Source organism: Amblyraja radiata, chromosome 28, assembly GCF_010909765.2.
Source record: "Amblyraja radiata isolate CabotCenter1 chromosome 28, sAmbRad1.1.pri, whole genome shotgun sequence".
NCBI lineage: Eukaryota > Metazoa > Chordata > Chondrichthyes > Rajiformes > Rajidae > Amblyraja > Amblyraja radiata.
Window position 1 is genome coordinate 33104790 of NC_045983.1, and position 23744 is coordinate 33128533.

General features: G+C 41.1%; 1 protein-coding gene across 1 annotated transcript in view; it reads right to left on the minus strand.

The window, feature by feature from the left end:
• Positions 1-23744, minus strand: part of phf12 (PHD finger protein 12) — a 42429-nt gene that overhangs the window by 13802 nt on the left and 4883 nt on the right. The window contains exons 3-9 of the mRNA XM_033046254.1: positions 19936-20056; positions 14627-14759; positions 12640-12804; positions 10276-10434; positions 7955-8822; positions 5141-5275; positions 3659-3808 (exon numbers count right to left, since the gene is read on the minus strand). Coding sequence (XP_032902145.1) covers positions 3659-3808; positions 5141-5275; positions 7955-8822; positions 10276-10434; positions 12640-12804; positions 14627-14759; positions 19936-20056 — 1731 coding nt within the window. The remainder of the gene's footprint in view (positions 1-3658; positions 3809-5140; positions 5276-7954; positions 8823-10275; positions 10435-12639; positions 12805-14626; positions 14760-19935; positions 20057-23744) is intronic.

Genomic DNA, 23744 nt, shown 5'->3' on the forward strand with positions numbered 1-23744 from the left:
TGTGAATAAATGTGAGGTTATCCATTTTGGTGGCAAAAACAGGAAAGCAGACTATTATCTAAATGGTGGCCGACTAGGAAAAGTGGAGATGCAGCGAGACCTGGGTGTCATGGTACACCATTCATTGAAAGTAGGCATGCAGGTGCAGCAGGCAGTGAAGAAAGCGAATGGTATGTTAGCTTTCATAGCAAAAGGATTTGAGTATAGGAGCATGGAGGTTCTACTGCAGTTGTACAGGGTCTTGGTGAGACCACACCTGGAGTATTGCGTACAGTTTTGGTCTCCAAATCTGAGGAAGGACATTATTGCCATAGAGGGAGTGCAGAGAAGGTTCACCAGACTGATTCCTGGGATGTCAGGACTGTCTTATGAAGAAAGACTGGATAGACTTGGTTTATACTCTCTAGAATTTAGGAGATTGAGAGGGGATCTTATAGAAACTTACAAAATTCTTAAGAGGTTGGACAGGCTAGATGCAGGAAGATTGCTCCCGATGTTGGGGAGGTCCAGGACAAGGGGTCACAGCTTAAGGATAAGGGGGAAATCCTTTAAAACCGAGATGAGAAGAACTTTTTTCACAGTGAAATCTCTGGAACTCTCTGCCACAGAGGGTAGTCGAGGCCAGTTCATTGGCTATATTTAAGAGGGAGTTAGATGTGGCCCTTGTGGCTAAGGGGATCAGAGGGTATGGAGAGAAGGCAGGTACGGGATACTGAGTTGGATGATCAGCCATGATCATATTGAATGGCGGTGCAGGCTCGAAGGGCCGAATGGCCTACTCCTGCACCTAATTTCTATGTTTCTAACCTACCTCCACCGCCCTCTGAGGCAGAGAATTGCACAGACTCACCACTCTCTGTGAGAAAAAGTGTTTCCTCGTCTCCGTTCTAAATGGCTTACTCCTTATTCTTAAACTGTGGCCCCTGGTTCTGGACTCCCCCAACATCGGGAACATGTTTCCTGCCTCTAGTGTGTCCAAGCCCTTAACAATCTTATATGTTTCAATGAGATGCCCTCTCATCCTTCTAAACTCCAGAGTGTACAAGCCCAGCTGCTCCATTCTCTCAGCATATGACAGTCCCACCATCCCGGGAATTAACCTTGTAAACCTACGCTGCACTCCCTCAATAGCAAGAATGTCCTTCCTCAAATTAGAGGACCAAAACCACACACAATACCCCAGGTGTGGTCTCACTAGGGCTCTGTACAACTGCAGAAGGACCTCTTTGCTCCTATATTCGATTCCTCTTGTTATAAAGGCCAACATGCCATTTGCTTTCTTCACTGCCTGTTGTACCTGCATGCTTACTTTCATAGACTGATGTACAAGGACCCCCAGATCCCGTTGTACTTCCCCCTTTCCCAAATTGACACCATTTAGATAGTAATCTGAAATAATCATCAAAGATGGCAGCTTCTGGATGCAAGATGGCCAAGCGACTCTTAGCGTGTTGATCCCAGAAGTGGACTTGCAATCATTCATCACCATCGCTCCACTCTTTTAAATCTTTATTTCAATAGCAGCGTTTTTTATTCCCTTTCTCCCGTATCAGTATTGTCATCATGTATAGTAATTTCCCTGAAAGGTTAGCATGCAACAGAAAAATGCTTTTCACTGTACCTCAATACACATGGCAATAGTAAACTAAATTTTAAATGACTTGATAAAAACATGACCAATATGTACAGGAAAATTGTACCATGACAAATGGGACCATTTAAAGGGGAGATAAAAATCACACAAAATGTTTTAATGAGTCTAATATACACCGGATCAAAACACAAGAGCTGGAACAACTCAGCGGGTCAGTGTCTGTGGAGGGAATGGACAAGCAATGTTCGGGTCAAGACCTTTCTTTTGACTGATCTAATAGGGGGAGAAGGCAGGAACGGGGTACTGATTTTGGATGATCAGCCATAATCACATTGAATGGCGGTGCTGGCTTGAAGGGCCGAATGGCCTACTCCTACACCCGTTTTCTATGTTTCTGTCCCAGCTTAAAATGTCACCTATCCATTCCCTCCGCAGATGCTGCCTGGCCCGCTGACTTCCTCCAGCAGTGTGCTTTGCTCAAGATTCCAACAGCTGCAGTTTCTTGTGTCATCATAAGCCAGATCGGTTTGGAATGAAAGCTCCCAATTTGGTGCTGGATGGAATTTCCTCGCAAATTTACCAGGTTCATGATTTGCTATAATGGCATTTGAATACACCCTCTGGGTTATTGCCCCATTTCTTAAACCTGCCACGGAGGCAGAATGCACCTAAAACAGCCATTTCAGAATTCTTGAGAAATGTTTACTCATCAGAACTGATCTTAGAACGGAGATGAGGAAACACATTTTCACACAGAGTTGTGAGTGTGGAATTCTCTGCCGGTGGAGTCAGGTTCTCTGGAAACTTTCAAGAGAGAGAGCTAGATGGGGCTCTTGAAGATAGCGGAGTCAGGGGACATGGGGAGTAGGCAGGAATGGGGTACTGATTGTGGATGATCAGCCATGATCACATTGAATGGCGGTGCTGGCTCGAAGGGCCGAATTGCCTACTGCACCTACTGTATGTTGATGAAACATTAACACCGTTTCCACAGATACTGCCGGACTTGCTCAGTGTTCCCAGAATTTGTTTTACTTCACAATCCCAGCATTTGCCGTTTTGCAAATTTCAATCACATTCTAATCTATTCCTGAATGACACGATGCACTTTAACGGAAGAGTTTCCAAATAATTTTAACAAGTTTATGAAGGTAATCTAGAAACATAAAGGGAACAATATAGTTTGGTATGGAGTATCTTAAAGTTGGACGTAGGCCTGGAGATGGGAGGCATTTCTGCTGGACCGTCCCAGAACATGGCAAACAAGTGGCAGAGGACATGGTTACAAATGACGGGGCGGAGGGAGAATGGGGAAAGACAGTGGGCGGCACAGTGGCGCGGCTGGTAGCACCAGAGACCCAGGTTCAATCCCAATCTCGGGTGCTGTCTGTGTGGAGTTTGCACGTTCTCCCTGTGACTCCGGGTGCTTCGCTTTCTCCCCACATCCCAAAGACTTGCAGGTTTGTGGGTTAATCGACATCTGCAAATTCCCCCTGAGGGGGTGACTCAGAAAGTGGGATAACATAGAACCAGTGTGGACTCGGTGGGCCGAAGTGCCTGTTTCCATGTTGTATCTCTAAATTAAACTTTGACAGTTGGCCGCTTGCTAAGGAGAGGCAACGGAATGGAACTGGAGAAGATGAGAGATCTGGAGCAATAAAACTTTGAAACGCAAAGATAAAACATTTGAACGCAGGAACTATTTTAGTTCAGTGACCAGAGGGAATATGTTAGAATGGGAACTGGTGCAGAATAAGTTACATGGACAGGAAAGGCTTGAAGAGATATGGGCCAAACGTGGGCAGGTGGGACTAGTGTAGCTGGGACTTGTTGGGCTGTGTGGTCAAGTTGGGTGGAAAGGCCTGTTTGCACGCTGTATGACTGTATGACTCTAATAAGTTCTGACCACCATGTTTCAGGGGTGCTGGTGTTTAGGAAGATGAGAGGCCAGTGTGGTACCCTGAAGAGCCTCACTGAATCAGAGATAAGACGCGCAACTGAGACCGAGCTACAGATGGGCTGAAACAAGAGACATTGGTGCAATATATACAATTGAATGCATACCTTCAGTCTGCGTGGTTGCAGCATTTGTCTGGGTTTTCGAGGTGCTAAGTACTGATGGTAAAGAGGATGCTTTGGGAGGAAACAGCTGCTGAATTCTTTGCCAAGCCAGTACCTGAATCAATTTTTCATCCAGCTTACTGAGTTCAATCTCTGCAAAAGGACAAAACAATATTGTAGTTTCTTCGAAAGGTCTCAAATAATTTCTATTTAAAATTCCTATTAACTCGAATAGATTAATGTGAGATGTTAGGTAGACAAAAATGCTGGAAAGACTCAGCGGGTGAGGCAGCATCTATGGATGCTCCATCACCCACTGAGTCTCTCCAGCATTTTTGTCTACCTTCGATTTTCCCTTATCTGCAGTTCCTTCTTAAACAATGTGAGATGTTAAGTGCTTCTCACTCCACGAGTGATACCTGGCCTGTGGAGTATTTCCAGCAATATTGTTTTATTCCAACTTTCTGGAATTTAAACTAATGTCACGACAGATGTCATTACTAAATAATATAACTGCGAGTCAACACTTTTGTAAACATTAATTTTTTAAAAGTTTATTTTAGAGATACAATGCGAAAACAGGCCCTTTGGGCCACTGTGCCGTGCCGACCAGCGATCCCCACACACTAACACTATCCTACACACGAGGGACAATTTACAACTTTACCAAGCCAATTAGCCTACAAACATGTACATCTTTGGAGAGTGGGAGGAAACTGGAGCACCCGGAGAAAAAGCCCACGTGGCCACAGAGAGAATGTACAAACTCCGTACAGACAGCACCCGTGGTCAGGATATAACCTGGATTTCTGGTGCTGTAAGGCAGCAACTCCACCGCTGTGCCATAGTGCTGCCCATTTATGATTGTATTTTCCCCATCCCATGCAACTTAGCTGACAACTATTAACTTTGAATGTGATAAATAAATAAAATCGATCATTTGCTACGCAAAGTTCTTCTCCCTACTACCACTAAACTTACATTGATTACAACATGAAATTTAGCTTTGGCACTTACTACTGGACATTAATTTTTGTGGATTCTTTCCACAATTTCTCTTTGTTTTCACCAAGAGATAAATGTAATAGTACAATTGCCCACAAGTAGAAATTGAGATTGAGTGGATTTAAAAAAATCTTATAGCAAATAATGATGAGCAGAACCAGAACAAAACCCAAGTTTGTATAAAATTGGCAGTCATGTCTCGTTGGGCAATATTGATAAAGTGTCCATTCATTCCCAACAGATAATTTGTATATGAAACAATTTATATAGAGATTGAGACCTGGCACCTGCAGCAAGTCAAATGAGGTGGTACGGCAAAACCGGAACGGTCTGTTCCTTTGCTGTACTGTTCTATATTCTTACATTTAGGACCAAGTGGTAGAAATGGTGTGCATGCAAAACTCAAATCCTTTCATCTACCAAATGGCAAGTCAACCGGAGAGAATAAGTTCAGCGAGAGAAATTTTCAAAAACATTTACCTCCACTTCCTTCCATAGCTGCCTGCAGAGAGTTGGCAAGGTCAAACATAACTGAAGTATTTAATGGAGAAGTTAAGGGAACTGCTTTGTTTCCCACTGACACACCTGTTGACAGCACAGTTGGACTCACTTTACCTTTTATGAAAAGAAAGATATATATTCGTTATTACCAGTTTTGGAACAGAATCTGTTCAAGTTCTATGAGAATCAACGCAATCCGACCGACCAATAAAGTGGCACTGTGCATTATTACTGTTGAACAAAAATGGTACAAGATTCTCAAACGCAGCAGTCACAGGTAAAAATAATTCAAAGCCCAACCATCAAATGCTAACTTTCAAAACACAGCTTCCAAGTACATTCTCAACATTTACAATTTTTACTTCTACAGTTGAAAGATATTTGCTTCTATTAAAGAGAAATACCTTGATCCTTGGACTATCCTCGATCGGACTTTATCTTGCACTAAATGTTATTCCCTTTATCGTGTATCTGTCCAATGTGGGACGGCTCAATTGTAATCATGTATTGTCTTTCCGCTGACTGGTAAGCACGCAACAAAAGCTTTCACTGTACCTCGGTACACGAGACAATAAACTCAACTAAATGTACAAATAGTCCACATTTTAATTTATCTATTTTCAAAGCTACGAGATCAATGAAGAACTTTCAATCACCGATCAGTATGCAGCATGAGATTCTGAACAACTCGTGTTTGTTCTATAATATACCCAATATCTGACCAGAGCTGTGAGAAAAGATTTAATCTTGATTCTATCACACTTCATACTAGGATTTAACTCAATGGAACATTGGTCTATTTAGATATTTTCACCCAAATTTGACATATTGCATTAAAGGATTGTGATGTAGTATACTGTTTGCATATTACTTGCTCCAGACTGATACTATTTAAAAAAAAACTACTTGTTCCAAAAGCCTCACACCAATCATGTGGAAAACAATCTTTCCAATTTGAAACTAGCACATCAATTAACCCAAATTCTGTGAGTAAACAAACTGGCAGCATCACCACCCATCTACCAATTAGTCATGCAGTGGAAGCAGGCCCTTCGGCCCAACTTGCCCACACCGACCAACATGCCCCATCTACACTAGTCCACCTGCCTGCGTTTGACCCATATCCCTCTGAACCTGGCAGGAATGGACATTAGAAATTTCAGGTGGGGACTCTTCTTCAGTTTGATTCACCTTCACGTGGTCCACCCTGTTTTGACTAATGCAGTCAACCCGACGTGCATAAACAAGATCAAATAGAACAAGTTGACCTGCAACTTTAGGCTGTGCACGATATATGCAATAAGATGTTTCAGTCTGTAGAAGACCCCCGACCCGAAATGTCGTCTGTCCATTGCCTTCACAAATGCTGCCTGACTCTCCGAGTTCCTCCAGCACTTCGTGCTTTGCTCAAGATTCCAGCAAGGGAGGACAGCATGGTGGTTCAGCACTTAATGAAACTGTCTCACAGCTCCACGAACACAGGCTTCAGAAATTCATAAGAGCAGAAATAGGCCATTCGGCCCATCAAATCTACTCTGCCATTCGATCATGACTGATCTATCTTTCCCTCTCAACCCCATTCTCCTGCCTTCTCCCCATAACCCCCGACACCCTTACTAATCAAGAACCTGTCAATCCCCGCCATAAAAATATTCAGGGATGGCCTCCACAGCCATCGGTGGCATTGGATTCCACCCTCTGATTAAATAAATTCCTCATTTCCTTTTTAAAGGTACGTCCTTTTATTTTGAGGCTGTGCCCTCTGGTCCTAGACAAAGGGAAATTTGTGAGCATAAAGGAGAATACATTGTAGGTACAGGCAAATGGGGGACATGGGATCACACAAAGAACTGCAGATGCTGGAATCTTGAGCACAACAGTGCTGGAGTGACTCCGTCGAGCTGGCAGCATCTGTGGAGGGTATGGGCAGATGATGTTTCGGGGCAGGACCGTTAAGATTGATAGCAGCCGGTGAAAATATTGGAAAAGAGAAGTAGGGGCAGGACAAAGCTCGGCAAACCCAAGTAGATAAAAATGAGGTGGGATTTAATTACCAGATAGGGTAGAATAAGTGACAAAGGTCAGAGGTGGAAAGGAAACAAAGAGGGTATTAGATAAGGAGAGGAGTGAAACGCAGAGCCAGAGGAAGGGAAGGTGTAAGAGGACAGGGGAAAGAGGGGTAGGGTATGGAATCACTTTGTTGGAAGCAGGCATGGACTCAATGGCCTTCTGTGACACAAATAATTAGGCAGATATAGATTCAGAGTCATACAGCATGGAAATAGTCCCTCAAATTGCCCACACCGACCAACATGTCCATTTACACCAGTCCCACCTGCTTGTGCTTGGCCCATTTCCCTCTAACCCTACCCTATCCAAGTACCTGTCGAAGTGTTTCTTACAAGTTGCGAAAGTACCTGCCTCAAATACTTCCTCTGGCAGCTCGTTCCATACAACCACCACCCTTTGTGCGAAGAAGTTAGCCCTCAGGTTCCTATTAAACCTTTCTCTCCCCCCCATCACCTTAAACCTATGACCTCTGGCTCTCGATCAAGAGACTCTGTGAGTCTGCCCGATCTATTCCGCCCATGTACAGCTCCATAAGATCAGTATATTGAAGGAAATACTGGTTATCATTGTAGATTTTCAGTGTTTTAGCAACTTAAGTCTTCCGATCTCTTGATGGAATCTGTCCAAAACATCCCAAAATTAACTGAACACCACTTTAAATAATCATTTTACTGTGGATGAAAGGAAACAATAACTGGATTTAAAAAAAAACAAGCTATCCACCTGTGGCTGCTGGTGAAATTAGGTTCCTTGAAGGTCCCAACAGTGTTGATACACTATCTGCCACTGCTCTTGGAGGTGTAATAGCCCTGGCTATCGCAGAGGATGTCGTGACGACCTTTGCCATGAACGTGGTAGGCCGCCCAGCTATCTGCACCGAAGCGATGCTTTTGAGCTGCGAGCTGCTGGTGATCTCAGAACTGGCACACAAAGTAGATAAAGAAGCGGGAACACTCGTCACACTGATAGGAATTCGTTGCAAGCACGAAACGGGTCCTCCTGCATTCTCCGCCTTGACAACCGTTCCCACAAAATGGTTTTGGAGGTTGCCGGCTGCTGGTGGGGTGGTGGGCCGCAGCTGAGAATGCAGCCATGCCTGCCCAGAGACTTGGCTTGGCAGCTGCGGCGTTAATTGTCCCTTTGGTCTCTGCGTGTCTAACAGCTGCCGGGACGGTTCAGATGAAAGCGCGCACGGGAAAGGCCGGTTTACTTTCACCTCTGCTGACAAAGGTCCGTTGGAAGTCCCGCCGCCGCTCGACGACTTGCACGAGGTCTCGGGGTGTAAAATACGGGCATTTTCTTCCTGTGTGACTGCAGCGCCAGGCTGCTGTGATGCGGAGGAACCTGAAGAATTCTGGCTGTTGGTCCCTGAGGTGCGCGTAACATTGCATGAAGTCAGTGATGGGGACGATGGTTTCTTTCCGGCTGCCTGATGCATGCTGCTTAAAGAGCTGTCCGCTGAACACTGCGCTGAGACACATGGCTTAATATCCGCTTTGTCAACGCGTTCAGAGTCCCAATATAATGGCATCTGCTTAGCAGATAAATGTTTGAATATGCTGCACTGAAGTGCAACAACACTACGAAGCCACTAGAAGAAAGGGGAGAAAAAAAGTATTATTAAAAGGATAAATAAACTCAAAACTACAGTTAACGTCACCTATTCCTTTTCGGGTTGAGACGGATCGGGTCAGTCTGAAGAAGGGTCTAGACTCGAAAAGTCCTTTTTTCCAGAGATGCTGTCTGACCCGCTGAGTTACTCCAGCTTTTTCTGTCCACAGAACTTGACCAAGCTGAACAGCACAAATAAATCTCCATTCAAATATCGGTCAAATCAAGTGAAAACTCCACCGAGAAGAAAATCTAATCATCAAATGATAATAGACTAATCCAAAAATAAACTGATACAGTATGAATCCCTTCTCTACAAATATCGAGGCAAGAAGGTAGTTTCTATTACAACCTTGCATCACCCACTAAAGACACAATTTTGATCTCATTGCCAATTTATTAGCATGAAGAATATGATTTTCTTGCTAAAACAAAATCCAGCACAAACAAAGAGGGACCCAGCAGGGGAGGGGGGAGGGGGGGGGGGGTGCTGAGAACAAAGAGGGACTGAGGGGGAGGGAGGTGGAGGAGAAGGAAGAGGAACTATATTGAATACTTTCCACGTTGATCAGTGATAGGAGCAGATTCTGGCCATTGGGCCCGTCGTCTACTCTGCCATTCAACCATGGCAGATTTATCTTCCCCTCTCAACCCCATTCTCCTGCCTTCTCCCCATAACCCCTGATGCCTGTACCAATCATGAAATCTATCTATCTCTGCCTTAAAAATATCCATTTGGCCTCCACAGCTTTCTGCGCCAATAAATCCCACAGATTCACCACCCTTTTGTCGGCGTCCATTGTGTGGTGACTGTTGCATACTTGTACTGTACGCAAACATAGAATCTCACCATACCAAGTACACGTGACAATAAAGTATCAATCGATCAAGATCCATATCACGCTTTAATACTCCACACCTGGAGTATTGTGTGCAGTTTTGGTCCCCTAATTTGAGGAAGGACATTCTTGCTATTGAGGGAGTGCAGCGTAGGTTTACAAGGTTAATTCCGGGATGGCGGGACTGTCATATGCCGAGAGAATGGAGTGGTTGGGCTTGTACACTCGAGTTTAGAAGAATGAGAGGGGATCTTATTGAAACATATAAGGTTAGTAAGGGTTTGGACACGCTAGAGGCAGGAAACATGTTCCTGATATCGGGGGAGTCCAGAACATGGGGCCACAGTTTAAGAATAAGGGGTAAGCCATTTAGAACGAAGACGAGGAAACACTTTTTCTAAAAGAAAGTTGTGAGATTGTGGAATTCTCTGCCTCACAAGCGGCCGGCTCTTAAAGATAGTGGAGTCAGGGGATATGGGGAGAAGGCAGGAACGGGGTACTGATTGGGGATGATCAGCCATGATTACATTGAATGGCGGTGCTGGTTCAAAGGGCCGAATGGCCTACTCGTGCACCTACTGTCTCCCTTATTACCTCCTGTTGTTCCTCTTCAGCAGCAAAGTGCTCATGGTTGGAAAGGTGCTTTTGTGACTCAGTGGGAGTCTCACTACATATCAGCTCTCCATCACGGATTCCTGCCGGAGGAAGGAGAGGCGGTGGATACTGGTACTGGGCCTTAATTGCTTCAGGAACCTGGAGGAAAAGTGAATACAATCGGTCATCTGCTGAAATGAATTGAAAGATGAGCAACCGTAGAACTATAAAACACAGACTTATAGCATCATCTGTTGAATGAGCAAGTTTTGTTTTAAGTTAGCCAAGAGCACATTGACATTGGGAACTACAGGCAAACCATCCCAGTATTGCTAAAATAATAATTTCATATTTGTACCCAAACTAGTCAGGCAATTCCCGGGTCAAATATCATCCCAAGATATTTATATTTATGCAATTATTGGAAATGTACTCAATTTACACCAGAACACCTCGACATCTATGATCATATGAATAATATATTCACTAATCTTCAATCTAAAAATACACTGACACGGCATGAACCCCTTCTCTACAAATGAGGAGACAACAAGACTTGCATTATCCACCAAATACACAATTTAGAATTTATTGCCATTAAAAAAAAAAAAAAAATCAGGCAATTTAAGATTTGGTCTAGTGAATCTCCAACTGGAAGTTACTATCAGAATTGCGTTGTTTAAATATATATATTATATACATAATATATACATGGAAGGTTTCACATTTTCTGGGGATGATCTGTGGATTAACAATCTCAAATATAACGATATATTAAAATGGATAAGTACTCTTCAGATTGAATTAAATCTTATTGATGAAAATATTATATAATTTTGTTCCATCTTTAAGCAACACAAATTCAATGATTAGTATCTGTCATTAAGACCAACTAGCAAAAAGGTTAGACTATCGTTAATACTCAAATTTCATTCAAATCTTTAAAGGCTTCATGTAAAATCAATAAATCCCACCCAATAGGTTAATTTGAAATAATTGGTGCTAAAATTTTACAGATTACAGATTTTACCTCCTCACTCCTTTCTCGTTCCTCTGGTAAAAGCACTCACTTAGTTAGGCAACCTGACTTGGGATAGCTACCCTTGCTAAGAATCACTGATAGACCAAATCACTCTGCTCGCAATTAATGTGTACATCCTTGCTCCTGCGCCTGCCATCCTAATCTAACTGAGCTACTTATTATTTGAGGGGGGAGTAAGAGAAGGGGACTTACACAGGACTTTGTGTCCTTCATCACTTACCCAGAATTCTTAGCAGGTAAAATGTCATGGCAACCCAGGTAGCCTAAATAAATGATCATAGAGTGCTTAGATCAGAGGAACAATAATTAAACATTCACAGTAACTGAATGGAGAAAATATTAACTGCAACAAAAGGAATTCCATTCAGGCATTTAGTTCCTCTGCAAATGTTAGGATCCTTAAAATGATAAAACTAACACTGAATTATCCAGTATTTGCAATAATATCAACAGGTGCATCTCAGTGCATTCAACTGCCAAATCTATCTAATCTATCCTTCTTGAAACCAATGTATGTGACTTCTGTCAACAAAATGGCCGATCCTACATTCTAGATGCTAAAATATTGATTTTAAAAAGGTTCTAACATTCAGCAAGCACGGAAAAAGTGTCAACTGAAAATAGCGCAAAAGATTCTTAAATTGAATCTGAGAATGATAACAATGAATGCTATAGAAAATATAATCCTGGCGTGTTTTCATGTTGCATTGAAAATTTGTTTGTTCCAACTATACTTAAATATCAGTCAATCACACTGTGCAGTGTGGGATACTCCGAATACTCCCAAGAATACTCCGAATATTGTACTTCCAATGGTATGAGGAACTTAATTTTTTTCTTTGGAACAAAGCAATCCAAACAGAAATAAAGCCAAGCTTAAAGGAATGCTTTCAAGTGACAATGAGGATATAAGATGTTATTGATTAGATCCCAGACTGTTCTAGATAGTGAAGCCCAATGTGTAACAGAGCCATGGTCCCAGACTAAATTGCTGGTCAATATAAAGTCTGCGCTTATATGTCTGCATTTTTTAATTACATCATATCAATTACTTTCACTGTACAGAGCTCACGGCATAAATAATCCCCTGCATTCATTCCACATCAAGGGAATATTAAACTTTTTTTCCCACAAATTTGGAAGATATCTTTTAGTTAATCAGTTTTCAGATTGGTCCCAATCATGCCAAAATGAATTCATGATTCTAACATATACATGGAACAAGGCAATTCAACCTAGATGGGTTCAATACAAATTATTTAATTTTATAATTTTACTGGATTGTATTATTCCATTAAAGTTTCTATCAGAATATCACATACCTTCATGTTTTTCCTTTTCACTGGCTTTGCAAGTCTGCGATTGGGTGGATGCTTTCTGTGGATCTTGTTTAGAAAGTCAATCTTAATTGCATGCTGTGATATTCGGTCTTGAAACTTGTCAAATATTCTGCACCTATTGCTCAACGTCATATTCTTTTGATTAAGCTGTAGGAGTAAGAAATGAAAATGGAAGCATGCTCCGACGGACATTTTGGGTCTAACATCTGTGCTGTTCATTGATGCGCTCGTCACCTACAAATAAACTCTGAAACGTGGACACAAACCGACAAGAGAATGTCATCAAGAACAATGCTTTCTCTAGGCATGGAAATCTAAAACACTCTGGTTATAGTAGGTAGAACAGTGTCACTTTATTTTCCTCCATTCAATTTTACACTGGCTTTCCTCACACCTAAAATGCCAGGGAAGTGAGATGATGGACTGAAACAATCACTGTATAAGAATTAAATCAGTTACTATAAAACTTATTACAATCCACTGGATAGAACATAGAAGCCTGCAGCACAGGAACTGGCCCTTCTTCCCACAAGCTTTATACTGAAAATGATGCCAAACTAAACTAATTTCATCTTTATTTCATCATTTTTCACACAGAGAGTGGTGAATCTGTGGAATTCTCTGCCACAGAAGATAGTTGAGGCCAGTTCATTGGCAATATTTAAGAGAGAGTTAGATGTGGCCCTTGTGGCTAAAGGGATCAGGGGGTATGGAGAGAAGGCAGGGTTGGGATACTGAGTTGGATGATCAGCCATGATCATATCGAATGGCGGTGCGGGCTCGAAGGGCCGAATGGCCTACTCCTGCACCTATCTTCTATGTTTCTATGTTTCATGCACATGATCCATTCCCCATTTCCTGATATTGCGTACAAATCCGTATGCCAATCTAAATGACATGGAACGCCACAATCTTTATCTGCCTCCGCTACCAATGCGTTCCCGGCACTCACCACTCGGTGTAAAATATAGTTGTCCCGCAATTCTAGAACTATTCAGGCTTCAGACAGATGGATTAGCACGATGCACAGCATCTCCTATTGGGAATTTATTTTCCAATATTTAACATCGCTGGAGGCAATAAGTAATACAAAGCTAAGTGAAGGCTGAACAAAAAAAATTAAGAACATTATTGAACACTATTGCCATGAACTGAATGCGAGAGAGGAATTATGGCCAAAAACCTAGCAAACTGGGTTGGAAGAAAAATTAGTTCAGAAATAGTCAGTTGTACCAGGATTGATCAAACGCAAGCATGTACATGAGGCATCTTGGTTGGCCTGGGCAAGTTGGGCCAAAGACCCTGTTTCCGTTCTGTATGACTCCATGACTAACTCTTCAACCTCCAAACCTTTCTGTGAAGCTGATCCTGCCTCAAATAATTTATTAGAAACATTTCCATGCAGAGTTTGAGGCAGTGTAAATTTGCACTAAACACCATTTTGGGAAATATAATGGAACTGCTTGTCTTAAAAATTGTTATTGTTCCTTCTCCTCAAACTTTGCCCCAAATATTGTGCGTAATCTATCCCAGGCAACATCAGCAAACTTGAGCTGTGTATACATAAACTGATCAGCAATTTAACAATACAAGAATAAGTAATATTGCATTTGATAAAACATTGAAATATGAAGTTAACACGGAGATAGTCCCAGTGCATGCAGTTTAGTTCAGTTATACAGCACGGATACAGACCCTTCGGCTCACCGGGTTCACGCCGACCAGCGATCCCAATACACTGGCACTATCCTACACACACTAGGGACAATTTACAATTGTACCAAGCTAATTAACCTACAAACCTGTACGTCTTTGGAAAACTCATGGTTGTCATGGGGAAATCGTATAAACTCTGGACAAACAAGCACCCTTAGCCAGGATCGAACCCGGGTCTCTGGCGCTGCAAGGCAGCAACTCTACCACTGCGGCACCGTGCTGCCCTTTCTGTCAGAAGTGCACAATGACTTACCACCACATGTTCAATATGATTGGGGCACATCCATCTTCCCATTGGCATTGCAGTAAGAGGTGGGTCCAGGCAGTCCATGTGAAACAATAAAGGGCAGTAATCACACTGGACAAGGGGCGCCACTCTGCAACTCCTGCAACACAAGCATCACACTGTCATTGTCATTTACAAGTTGTGAATTGAAGCAAAAATAAGGAAGAAATGAAAGGGTAGAGATTTGCCACCTCTTGCACTTACCATGAGAGAGTGGTGGCCAAGGTTCAAGCTTACAGATGAAAGTTGGAGAAAAAGCTATATTGTTAGAATCTTTTGCCTACAGGTTTTTCCAAATGTTCCTGATTTCCCTCAGATTATTTTATATGTGTGCTTTAATCAGATGATCTTCTGTAATTAAGAGGAACATCTGCTCCCAATCATATGGCAAATATTTAACGAGGCAATCATCCGGAAATGGTCTCAATACTTTGAAATTAATGCAAGTCAGAGACTGTTCTTTCTGCATGACCAAAATTCTATCCAGAAGCAAAGAAATAAAATCTCATTCCACAAGCAGTTTAAGTAAATCTGATTATACCCCACTTTCGAATTCGAACCTACTAGCCTCAAAGTTTATATGGATGTTTGCCGAGCAGATAAATCACCAAGTCTTCTGCTTGTCCGGGATCGAGTATTAAACCATGTTCAATTTTTCCGCACCAGCGTCTAATCCCTGGGAAAACTTCTCAAATATAATTTGCTTCTCTCCCCCAGCAGGCATTGTTCACAGACACAGAAAAGGCTGCAGAAACTAATGCTTAAATTATCTGTTCTGTTCATTCATTTCAATGCTGGCAAGTCCTTGAGCATATTTGATTTGCTTTTAACGACTTGGATAACAATAGTGCAGTACATCAAATAGAATCTGATGGGAACTGAAGCAACCAAATGCAAGGAACACTGAATGAACGTTTATTTCTATCTGACATCTCTCACTGTTCTTTTGAACAGTGTGTATAGCCAAGTGGGTGTTTAGTTTTTAGTTTTTAGTTTGGAGATACAGCAAGGAAACAGGCCCTTTGGCCCACCAAATCCACGCCAACCAGTGATCACCCGGATGCTAATACTATCCTACACACTAGGGACAATTTTACAATTTTAACTAAAGCCAATTAACCTACAAACCTGTGTGTCTTTGGAATGTGGGAGGAAACCAGAGCACCAGGGAAAGCCCACGCAGTCACGGGGAGAACATACAAACACCGTACAAACAGCACCAGTAGTCAGGATTGAACCAGGGTCTCTGGCACTGCAAGGCCATAACTCAACTGCTGTGCCACCGTGCTGCCCGGGTGCAAAAGATGACAACATTTAGGTATATAGTACTAGTTCCCTTGCTCTTGAAGGTACACATAAACGATTGGGTCTTTAAAATAGGACACAATTAAGTTTGCCAATTATCCCAATGAATAAATAATTTATTTGTAAATTCATAAAAGGAATGTCAAGAGCATCACAAAGTTTAGAAATTCCAATATGGATATTTGTGTGGCATCGAGGTAAAATCTTGTTTTAATTTCTTTCAAACTATCAAATGCATTTATTAAAACAAGAAAACACTGGGAACATTCAGCATGTTCGGACAACTCTATGCAAAGAGAAGATTAATGTTTCAGGGATCTTTCACCAACCCTCTGATAAAACACTTTCTATCCATAAAAGCTGCAAGCCTACTTATTTTTTATGATTTTAAATTTAGTTTCCAGCACCTCAATATGTTTTTAGTAATCCATTTTATTTACTGAAAGAATATAAGCATGTGCAGGAATAAAATGTACCATGGGATGCATTATGTTGGAAAAGACCTTCACCTTTTTTCCATTTAGAAACATAGAAATTGGTGCAAGAGTAGGCCATTTGGCCCTTCGAGCCAGCAGCGCCATTCGATATGATCATGGCTGATCATCCAAAATCAGTATCCTTTTCCGGCTTTCTCCCCATTAACCTTGATTCCGTTAGTCCTAAGAGCTAAATCTAAATCTCTCTTGAAAACATCCAATGAATTGGCCTCCATTGCCTTCTGTGGCAGAGAATTCCACAGATTCACAACTCTCTGGGCAAAAAGGTTTATCCTCATCTCAGTCCTAAATAGCCTACACCTTATTCTTAAACTGCGACCCGTGGTTCTGGACTCCCCCAACATCAGGAACATTTTTCCTGCATCGAGCCTTAAATCCTTTAAGAATTTTATATGTTTTTATAAGATTCCCTCTCATCCTTCTAAATGCCAGTGAATACAAGCCCAGTCGATCCGTTCTTTCATCATATCTCAGTTCTGCCATCCTGGGAATTATCTTGGTGAACCGACGCTGAACTCCCTCAATAGCGAGAATGTCCTTCCTCAAATTAGGAGACCAAAACTGCACACAATACTCCAGGTATGGTCTCTCCAGGGCCCTGTACAACTGCAGTGGGACCTCCTTGCTCCTATACTCAAATCCTCTCGCTATGAAAGCCAACATGCCATTTGCTTTCTTCACTGCCTGCTGTACCTGTATGCTTACTTTCAGTGACTGATGTACAAGGACACCGAGGTCTCATTCCACCTCCCCATCTCCTAATCTGACACCATTCAGATAATAATCTGCCTTTTTGTTCTTGACACCAAAGTGGATAACCTCACATTTATCCACATTGTACTGTATCTGCCCACTTACCCAACCCACCCTGCAGCCTCATAACATCCTACTCACAGCTCTCACTGCCACCCAGCTAGCTTTGCGTCATCTGCAAACTTGGAGATGTTACGTTTTGATTCCTTCGTCTTAATTGTTAATATATATTGTAAATAACTGGAGTCCCAGCACTGAGCCTTGCGGCACCCCACTAGTCACTGCCTGCCATTCTGAAAAGGACCCATAAATTCCTACTCTATGCTTCCTGTCTGCCAACCAGTTCTCTATCCATGTCAATACCCTATCCCCAATACCATGTGCTCTAATTTTGCACACTAATCTCGTGTGGGACCTTGTCAAGGATTTTTGAAAGTCTCCCCCACCCATCTCCAATCAGTCTGAGGGATCCTGACCTAAAACTTCACCTATCCATAGATGCTGCATGTCCCACTGAGTTCCTCCAGTGCTTTGTGTAGGTATGTTGCAAAGCCTACCTGAAGCGATTTTGGCGCCGTTTAGAGGGGGGCGGGTTTAAAACACGATTTTCTCTAGGCTGTTCAAATCGAAGATGTTCAGCCTAGTTAATTATTAACGAAAAATCGCTGGAAGACCCCGTCGCAAAAGCTATTATTAGTTTTAAAGGCCTTGGATAATAGTTATAGTAGTTTAAAAATCAATCTCTAAACCCGCGACCACCGACAGCCGTCAGGGTCCCATAGAGCAAACCACAGAAGGTATGTAGCTTATTTTTACATTAAAAAGGGCTTCTTAAGATCAATTTATACAAAGTTTAATATTGCGAGTAGCTCATTTTGGCCCCATTATATCCCGCAGTATTTTTCTGGACATTTGAGGGCACAAATCTACCGCAATGTGAGCGTTCTAAACCAGCGCGTTCACAGGATCCCACTAGAAAGCTGATTTAAAATGGACTTTAATTTACAGCAATTGAACACTAAATTCCTTCCATTTGGTCTATAAATTAATGTAAATGAGATTTAAAAATCATGTTTTATTGTGAATTATTTATGAATATTATTTGCACACTTAGGCTATTTAAAAATGTTAATCATTTATTAAGAAATGGATAGATGTTTAGATCTAGTAATTGAAGTTTGAAATTAGCTACACTTGGGTAACTAACTAATTATATGCTTTAATTTCAGGTCATCCAAGTAAGATTTTTTATATTTGTTTCAGAATGGTTCAATCTATGATAACTGAAAATTTCATTCAGTTCTCTTAATTTTTAAGAAAGTTATGGGCTTTTGACTGTCCACGATCACAGCTTTTTTGTTACGTCCATAGAAAATCAATAGGGAACAAGATGCTAATTTCCGAGTATGAAAATGGCCATAACCTTTTAAATACATGAGATATGAAAGTGAATTACGTGTCAAATTAAACTTCTTTTTATGCTTTATCTGATGGGATAAATTACAGACTTGATTTTTTACATCTCAAAATTTTGTAACATTGCTACTTTGTGGCTTTTGTTTGTAAACCAGCATCTGGAGTTCTTGGTCTATCGCTTTTTCACCATGTTCTCTTCAGGTACAAATGACATCCAATCATTTTGCAGTTCAATTAAAATCATTTTGACCAACTTTATATTAACAACAAAATACTTTCAATGTTAGCACTGAAACACATTTATTAGAAAGGTACACAAAAATGCTGGAGAAACTCAGCGGGTGCAGCAGCATCTATGGAGCGAAGGTGATAGGTAACGTTTCGGGCCGAAACCCTTCTTCTGACCCTTCTAGAGTCTGAAGAAGGGTTTCGGCCCGAAACGTTACCTATCTCCTTCGCTCTATAGATGCTGCTGCACCCGCTGAGTTTCTCCAGCATTTTTGTGTACCTTCGATTTTCTAGCATCTGCAGTTCCTTCTTGAACATTTATTAGAAAGCCTAGATTGAATGGTAAAGCGAGTATGGCTGAGGGATTGAATATATATATTGTAGGTCCAATTTAGAGACTTGAAGGAAAGTGCAGGACGACACTCAGATTCTTAAACTGGCGAGCAGTTATCATGCAAATGACATATTAAATAATAGTTGGAAGAGGGTGATGGCAAATTTGCATGCAGTTTCAAAATATCTATCAAAACATCACTGTCATTGGGTTTAAGTGTCTCATCTCAGTGCTGAATAGTGCAAAAGGCCCATTCTTAGTCACGTGTGTGACCAAAAAGATGAAAAATTGTGGAATACATCTTTTCTAATTCTGAAAGCATTACAGGTATGTTGTTTTGTACTGTATATATGATTCATATTTTTTCCGTAAGTTTATCAAGTTGAATATTTGTGTTATGCTGACAATGTTTGTTTAGGGTCAGAGGTCAAATAGGAATGGTCACGTGTGTGACCTCACAGAAGCATTTTTTTCATAATTTCAGTTTTATCTTACAAACTCTTGAGAATTTAAAAAAGCTAGAATGTTCATATCTTTAGCAGACATGCATTATAGTTCTGTAGGTAGGAAAATAACAATGAATAAGAATAATCTCTTACAAGAATTCACTTTAGGTGATGCCATTTGGTAACGTGTGTGACATTTTGGTTCACTTTCCAAAGAATGGCCCAAAAGGATTAATGAATTCAATTTTACATCTGGGGAATCATCATGCAAGAAAAATGTAAAAATGATATGCCCACCTGTTACAAATGAAGCAAACTTTGACAGGTAGTGGGACCAGGCCATTGTGGTCTAGTTCATGCTGTGACCTCTTCACATTCTTCCCTGTCATTTCTTCTTTTCTTCTCCTTTTACTGGTACCTGCATGATACATTGTGTGTCATTATTTGCATGACCAATTCTACTCCTTTAATTCTTACTCAAGAGTCAAGAGTGTTTTATAGTCATATGTCCCAGATAGAACAATGAAATTCTTACTTGCAGCAGCACAACAGAATATGTAAATATAGTACTCTGTAAACAATATAATAAACAAAAAAAAAAGTTCAGTTTGTGTGTGTATATATACACACACACGCGCGCATAGACATAGAAAGTGCAGGAGAAAGCCGTTCGGCCCTACGAGCCAGCACCGCCATTCAATATGATCATGGCTGATCATCCAGAATCAGAGTCCCGTTCCTGTTTTTTCCCCACATCCCCGATTCCTTTAGCCCTAAGAGCTATATCTAGAATACATCTAGTGAATTGGCCTCCACTGCCTTATGTGGCAGAGAATTCCACAGATTCACAACTCTCTGGCTGAAAAGGTTTTTCCTCATCTCAGTCCTAAACGGCCTACCCCTTATATAGATCATACACACGTACTCACACACACATACAAAAAACATTACAACATTACAAAATGAATCAAGGCAACCAGCAGAAGAAACCAGGTTCTCCTCACATTTCTATACATTGGACTGTAACCTTATGAAAAGGCAGTAGAAACCTTCCACTGACAGTACATTATAGATGCAGTAAAATTGATGCAGACTTGTACCCCCGCAAACCATATTTATAGTCAAAATGGAGCACCCATCATTACTGTACCACAAGTACAGTACACAGAACTGACAAAGAAAGGTTATTTATAACCAAATAACATCCTGCTCCAAACTTACAATTCAATATTCAATATTAATATTCAATTGAGACTTCTCCACCCCAAAATCCTTGGAAGGAGATAAACACAAAAAAAGTTGATCTTTATAGAAATTCCGAAAATAAAATATCTATGTTTATTTCAATACAATGTTGATGATGTTATAGCATCATTATGGAAAGTTACACAAAACATGTTCACAATTTTAAAATAATTTATATTGAATGTTTCCAATTCGACATACAGGCATCGCAGAGAATGGGTTTGCGTTCCAGAAAAGCAGCGCATAATTCAGAAAACCCCATAAATTAAACAGATACATTTTAACATTTAAGCAGGCATTAATTTCAAAAATACATGTTAATTATTGGTAATTATCCAATTAGGTTCGCGTATTAATTAAACAAGCGCGTTATTTGAAAAATGCATAAATCAAATGTGTATAAAATGTGAGGTGTCTGTACTTGATAATGAAAGTAACAGATTGGGTAATCAAAATCTTTATCCCCATGGTAAGGATATCAGAAACAAAAGGGCATAATCTGAAGGGGGGGAAGCAGGAAATTTAGAGGGGATATCAGAGCAAGCTTCGTTTTGTACAAGGAATAGTTGATATCTGCAACATGCTGCCTGAGAATGTGATGGAATAAGATTACTACATTTAAGAGGCAGACTTAAATAGACAAGGCACAGAAGGGTATGGCCCTAATGTGGGTAAATCAGATTAGTGCAGATAAATAAACAAGAGGATTGGCATGGACATGTGGATTGAAGGGAGTGTTTCTGTTCCATACAGTTGATTGATTGAAAGAAACATTATGGGAACAGGCCCTCCGGCCCACAAAATCCAAACCAACCGCCGATCGGCTGTTCACACTAGCTCCATGTTATCCCTCACTTTTGCATCCGCTCCCTACATACTGTGAGCAATTTACAGAGACGCATTAACCTACAAACCCACACGTCTTTGGTGGGTGGGAAGGAAACGGAGCACCTGGAGGAAACCTATGGGGACATGAGGAGAACGTACAAACTCCACAAAGAGAGCATCTGAGGTCAGGATCAAACCCGGGTCTGGCACTATGAAGTTCATAAGTTGTAGGAGCAGAATTAAGCCATTCGGCCCATCAAGTCTACTCTGCCATTCAATCATGGCTAATCTATCTTTCTTTCTCAACCCCATTCTCCTGCCTTCTCCCCGACACCCATACTAATCAAGAATCTAGAAATCTCCACCGTCAAAATATCCATCAACGGCCTATCAGAAGAAAATATCCACTGGCTTTGCCTCCAAAGCCTTCTGTGGCAATGAATTCCACAGATTCACCACCCTCTGACTAAAGAAATTCCTCCTCACCTCCTTTCTAAAGGCACGTCCTTTTATTTTGAGGCTATGGCCTCTGGTCCTAGACACTCCCACTAGTGGAAACATCCTCTTCACATCCACGCCACTCTACCACTGTTCCATAGAAACATAGAAAAATAGGTAAAGGAGGAGGCCATTCGGCCCTACGAGCCAGCACTGCCATTCAATATGATCATGGCTGATCATCTAAAATCAGTACCCCGTTCCTGCTTTTCCCCCATATCCCTCGATTCCTTTTGCCCTAAGAGTGAAATCTAACTCTCTCTTGAAATAGAGGTTCCACCCTTAATAATAAGTTGGTTAAAGAGTATGACAAGTTCTACAGATCATCACGGTCAAAATGCCCCATAGCGCTGCCTTGTTCAATTTCTGACCTGTGCAAAAAATGTTTCCCTCTAATTCACACTTCCTAATACCAGTCAAAAGCACATACATCATCATAGGCATAATGTGCCTTTTAAAAATAAATTGTCATTGATACTCTTACGAAGAATGGAGTTTCAGGTGAATATTTGGCAACATATTTTCAGGAAGTAACAGGTATAGCAGGAAAATCAAATGTGCTAACAGGAATGAGAGAATAGACAAGTACAATCCACTGATTTGTTGCAATTACTGCCAAAAGATTTCCTACCAGTGTGACAGTTGTTGCGCAATTATCCTTATTATTCTGATTTTTAAAAGCGGGGAAATCAGACACTATTCAGCAAGAAAAGACACAAAATGCTGGAGTAGCTCATCAGCACTTTGTGTCTTTTTTTGTAAACCAGAATCTGCAGTTCCTTGTTTTGATTATTCAGGTAGACATTAGAGTTGAAAGCAGATGATTAAATGTTAAAACATTCTCAAAATAAGTTTCTTTCTAGTTGTCAAATTCCTGATGGGGTTTGATTGAAGCGTTATGCTTGATGAAATAAATCAGTTTTGATTAGGAATGCACTTCTATTACAATTGATTAAATAAGCAATTTTCTGAATTTAAAACATTCTAAAGATAGCATGCTTCACCATATCCCTTTCAAGGCAAAGTCTGATGGACATTATTCACAGCGTATTTTATTGCACGGTGCATTTAGAAAGTAGGAAGACAGCAAAGTTATCTCCTCAGTTGAAAACATATTACAATATATCGGTTTTCTGATCTTCTGCAGTGGTCATGCAGGAGCTGTATCAAGAATTGGTTGGATGTTAATGATACAGGTTGATACCAAAGTGCAGTCATGTAAGAATCCCTGTCATCATGTATATTCTAAGTTATAAATAATCAATCAGAAACAAAAAACTAGAATTCGGGAGATTTAAGGGGATTGTTGCCACGACTTGAGGGTCTGCGCTATTGGGGGAGAGGTTGGGCACACTAGGACTCTATTCCTTGGAGCGCAGGAGGATGAGGGGTGATCTTATAGAGGTGCGCAAAATCATGTTGGAATAGAGAGGGTGAATACACAGAGTAGGGGAGTCAAGAACAATAGGTTTAAGGTGGGAGGGGGGGATTTAATAGGAACACGAGGGGCAACTTTTTCCTTAGAGGTGGGTATT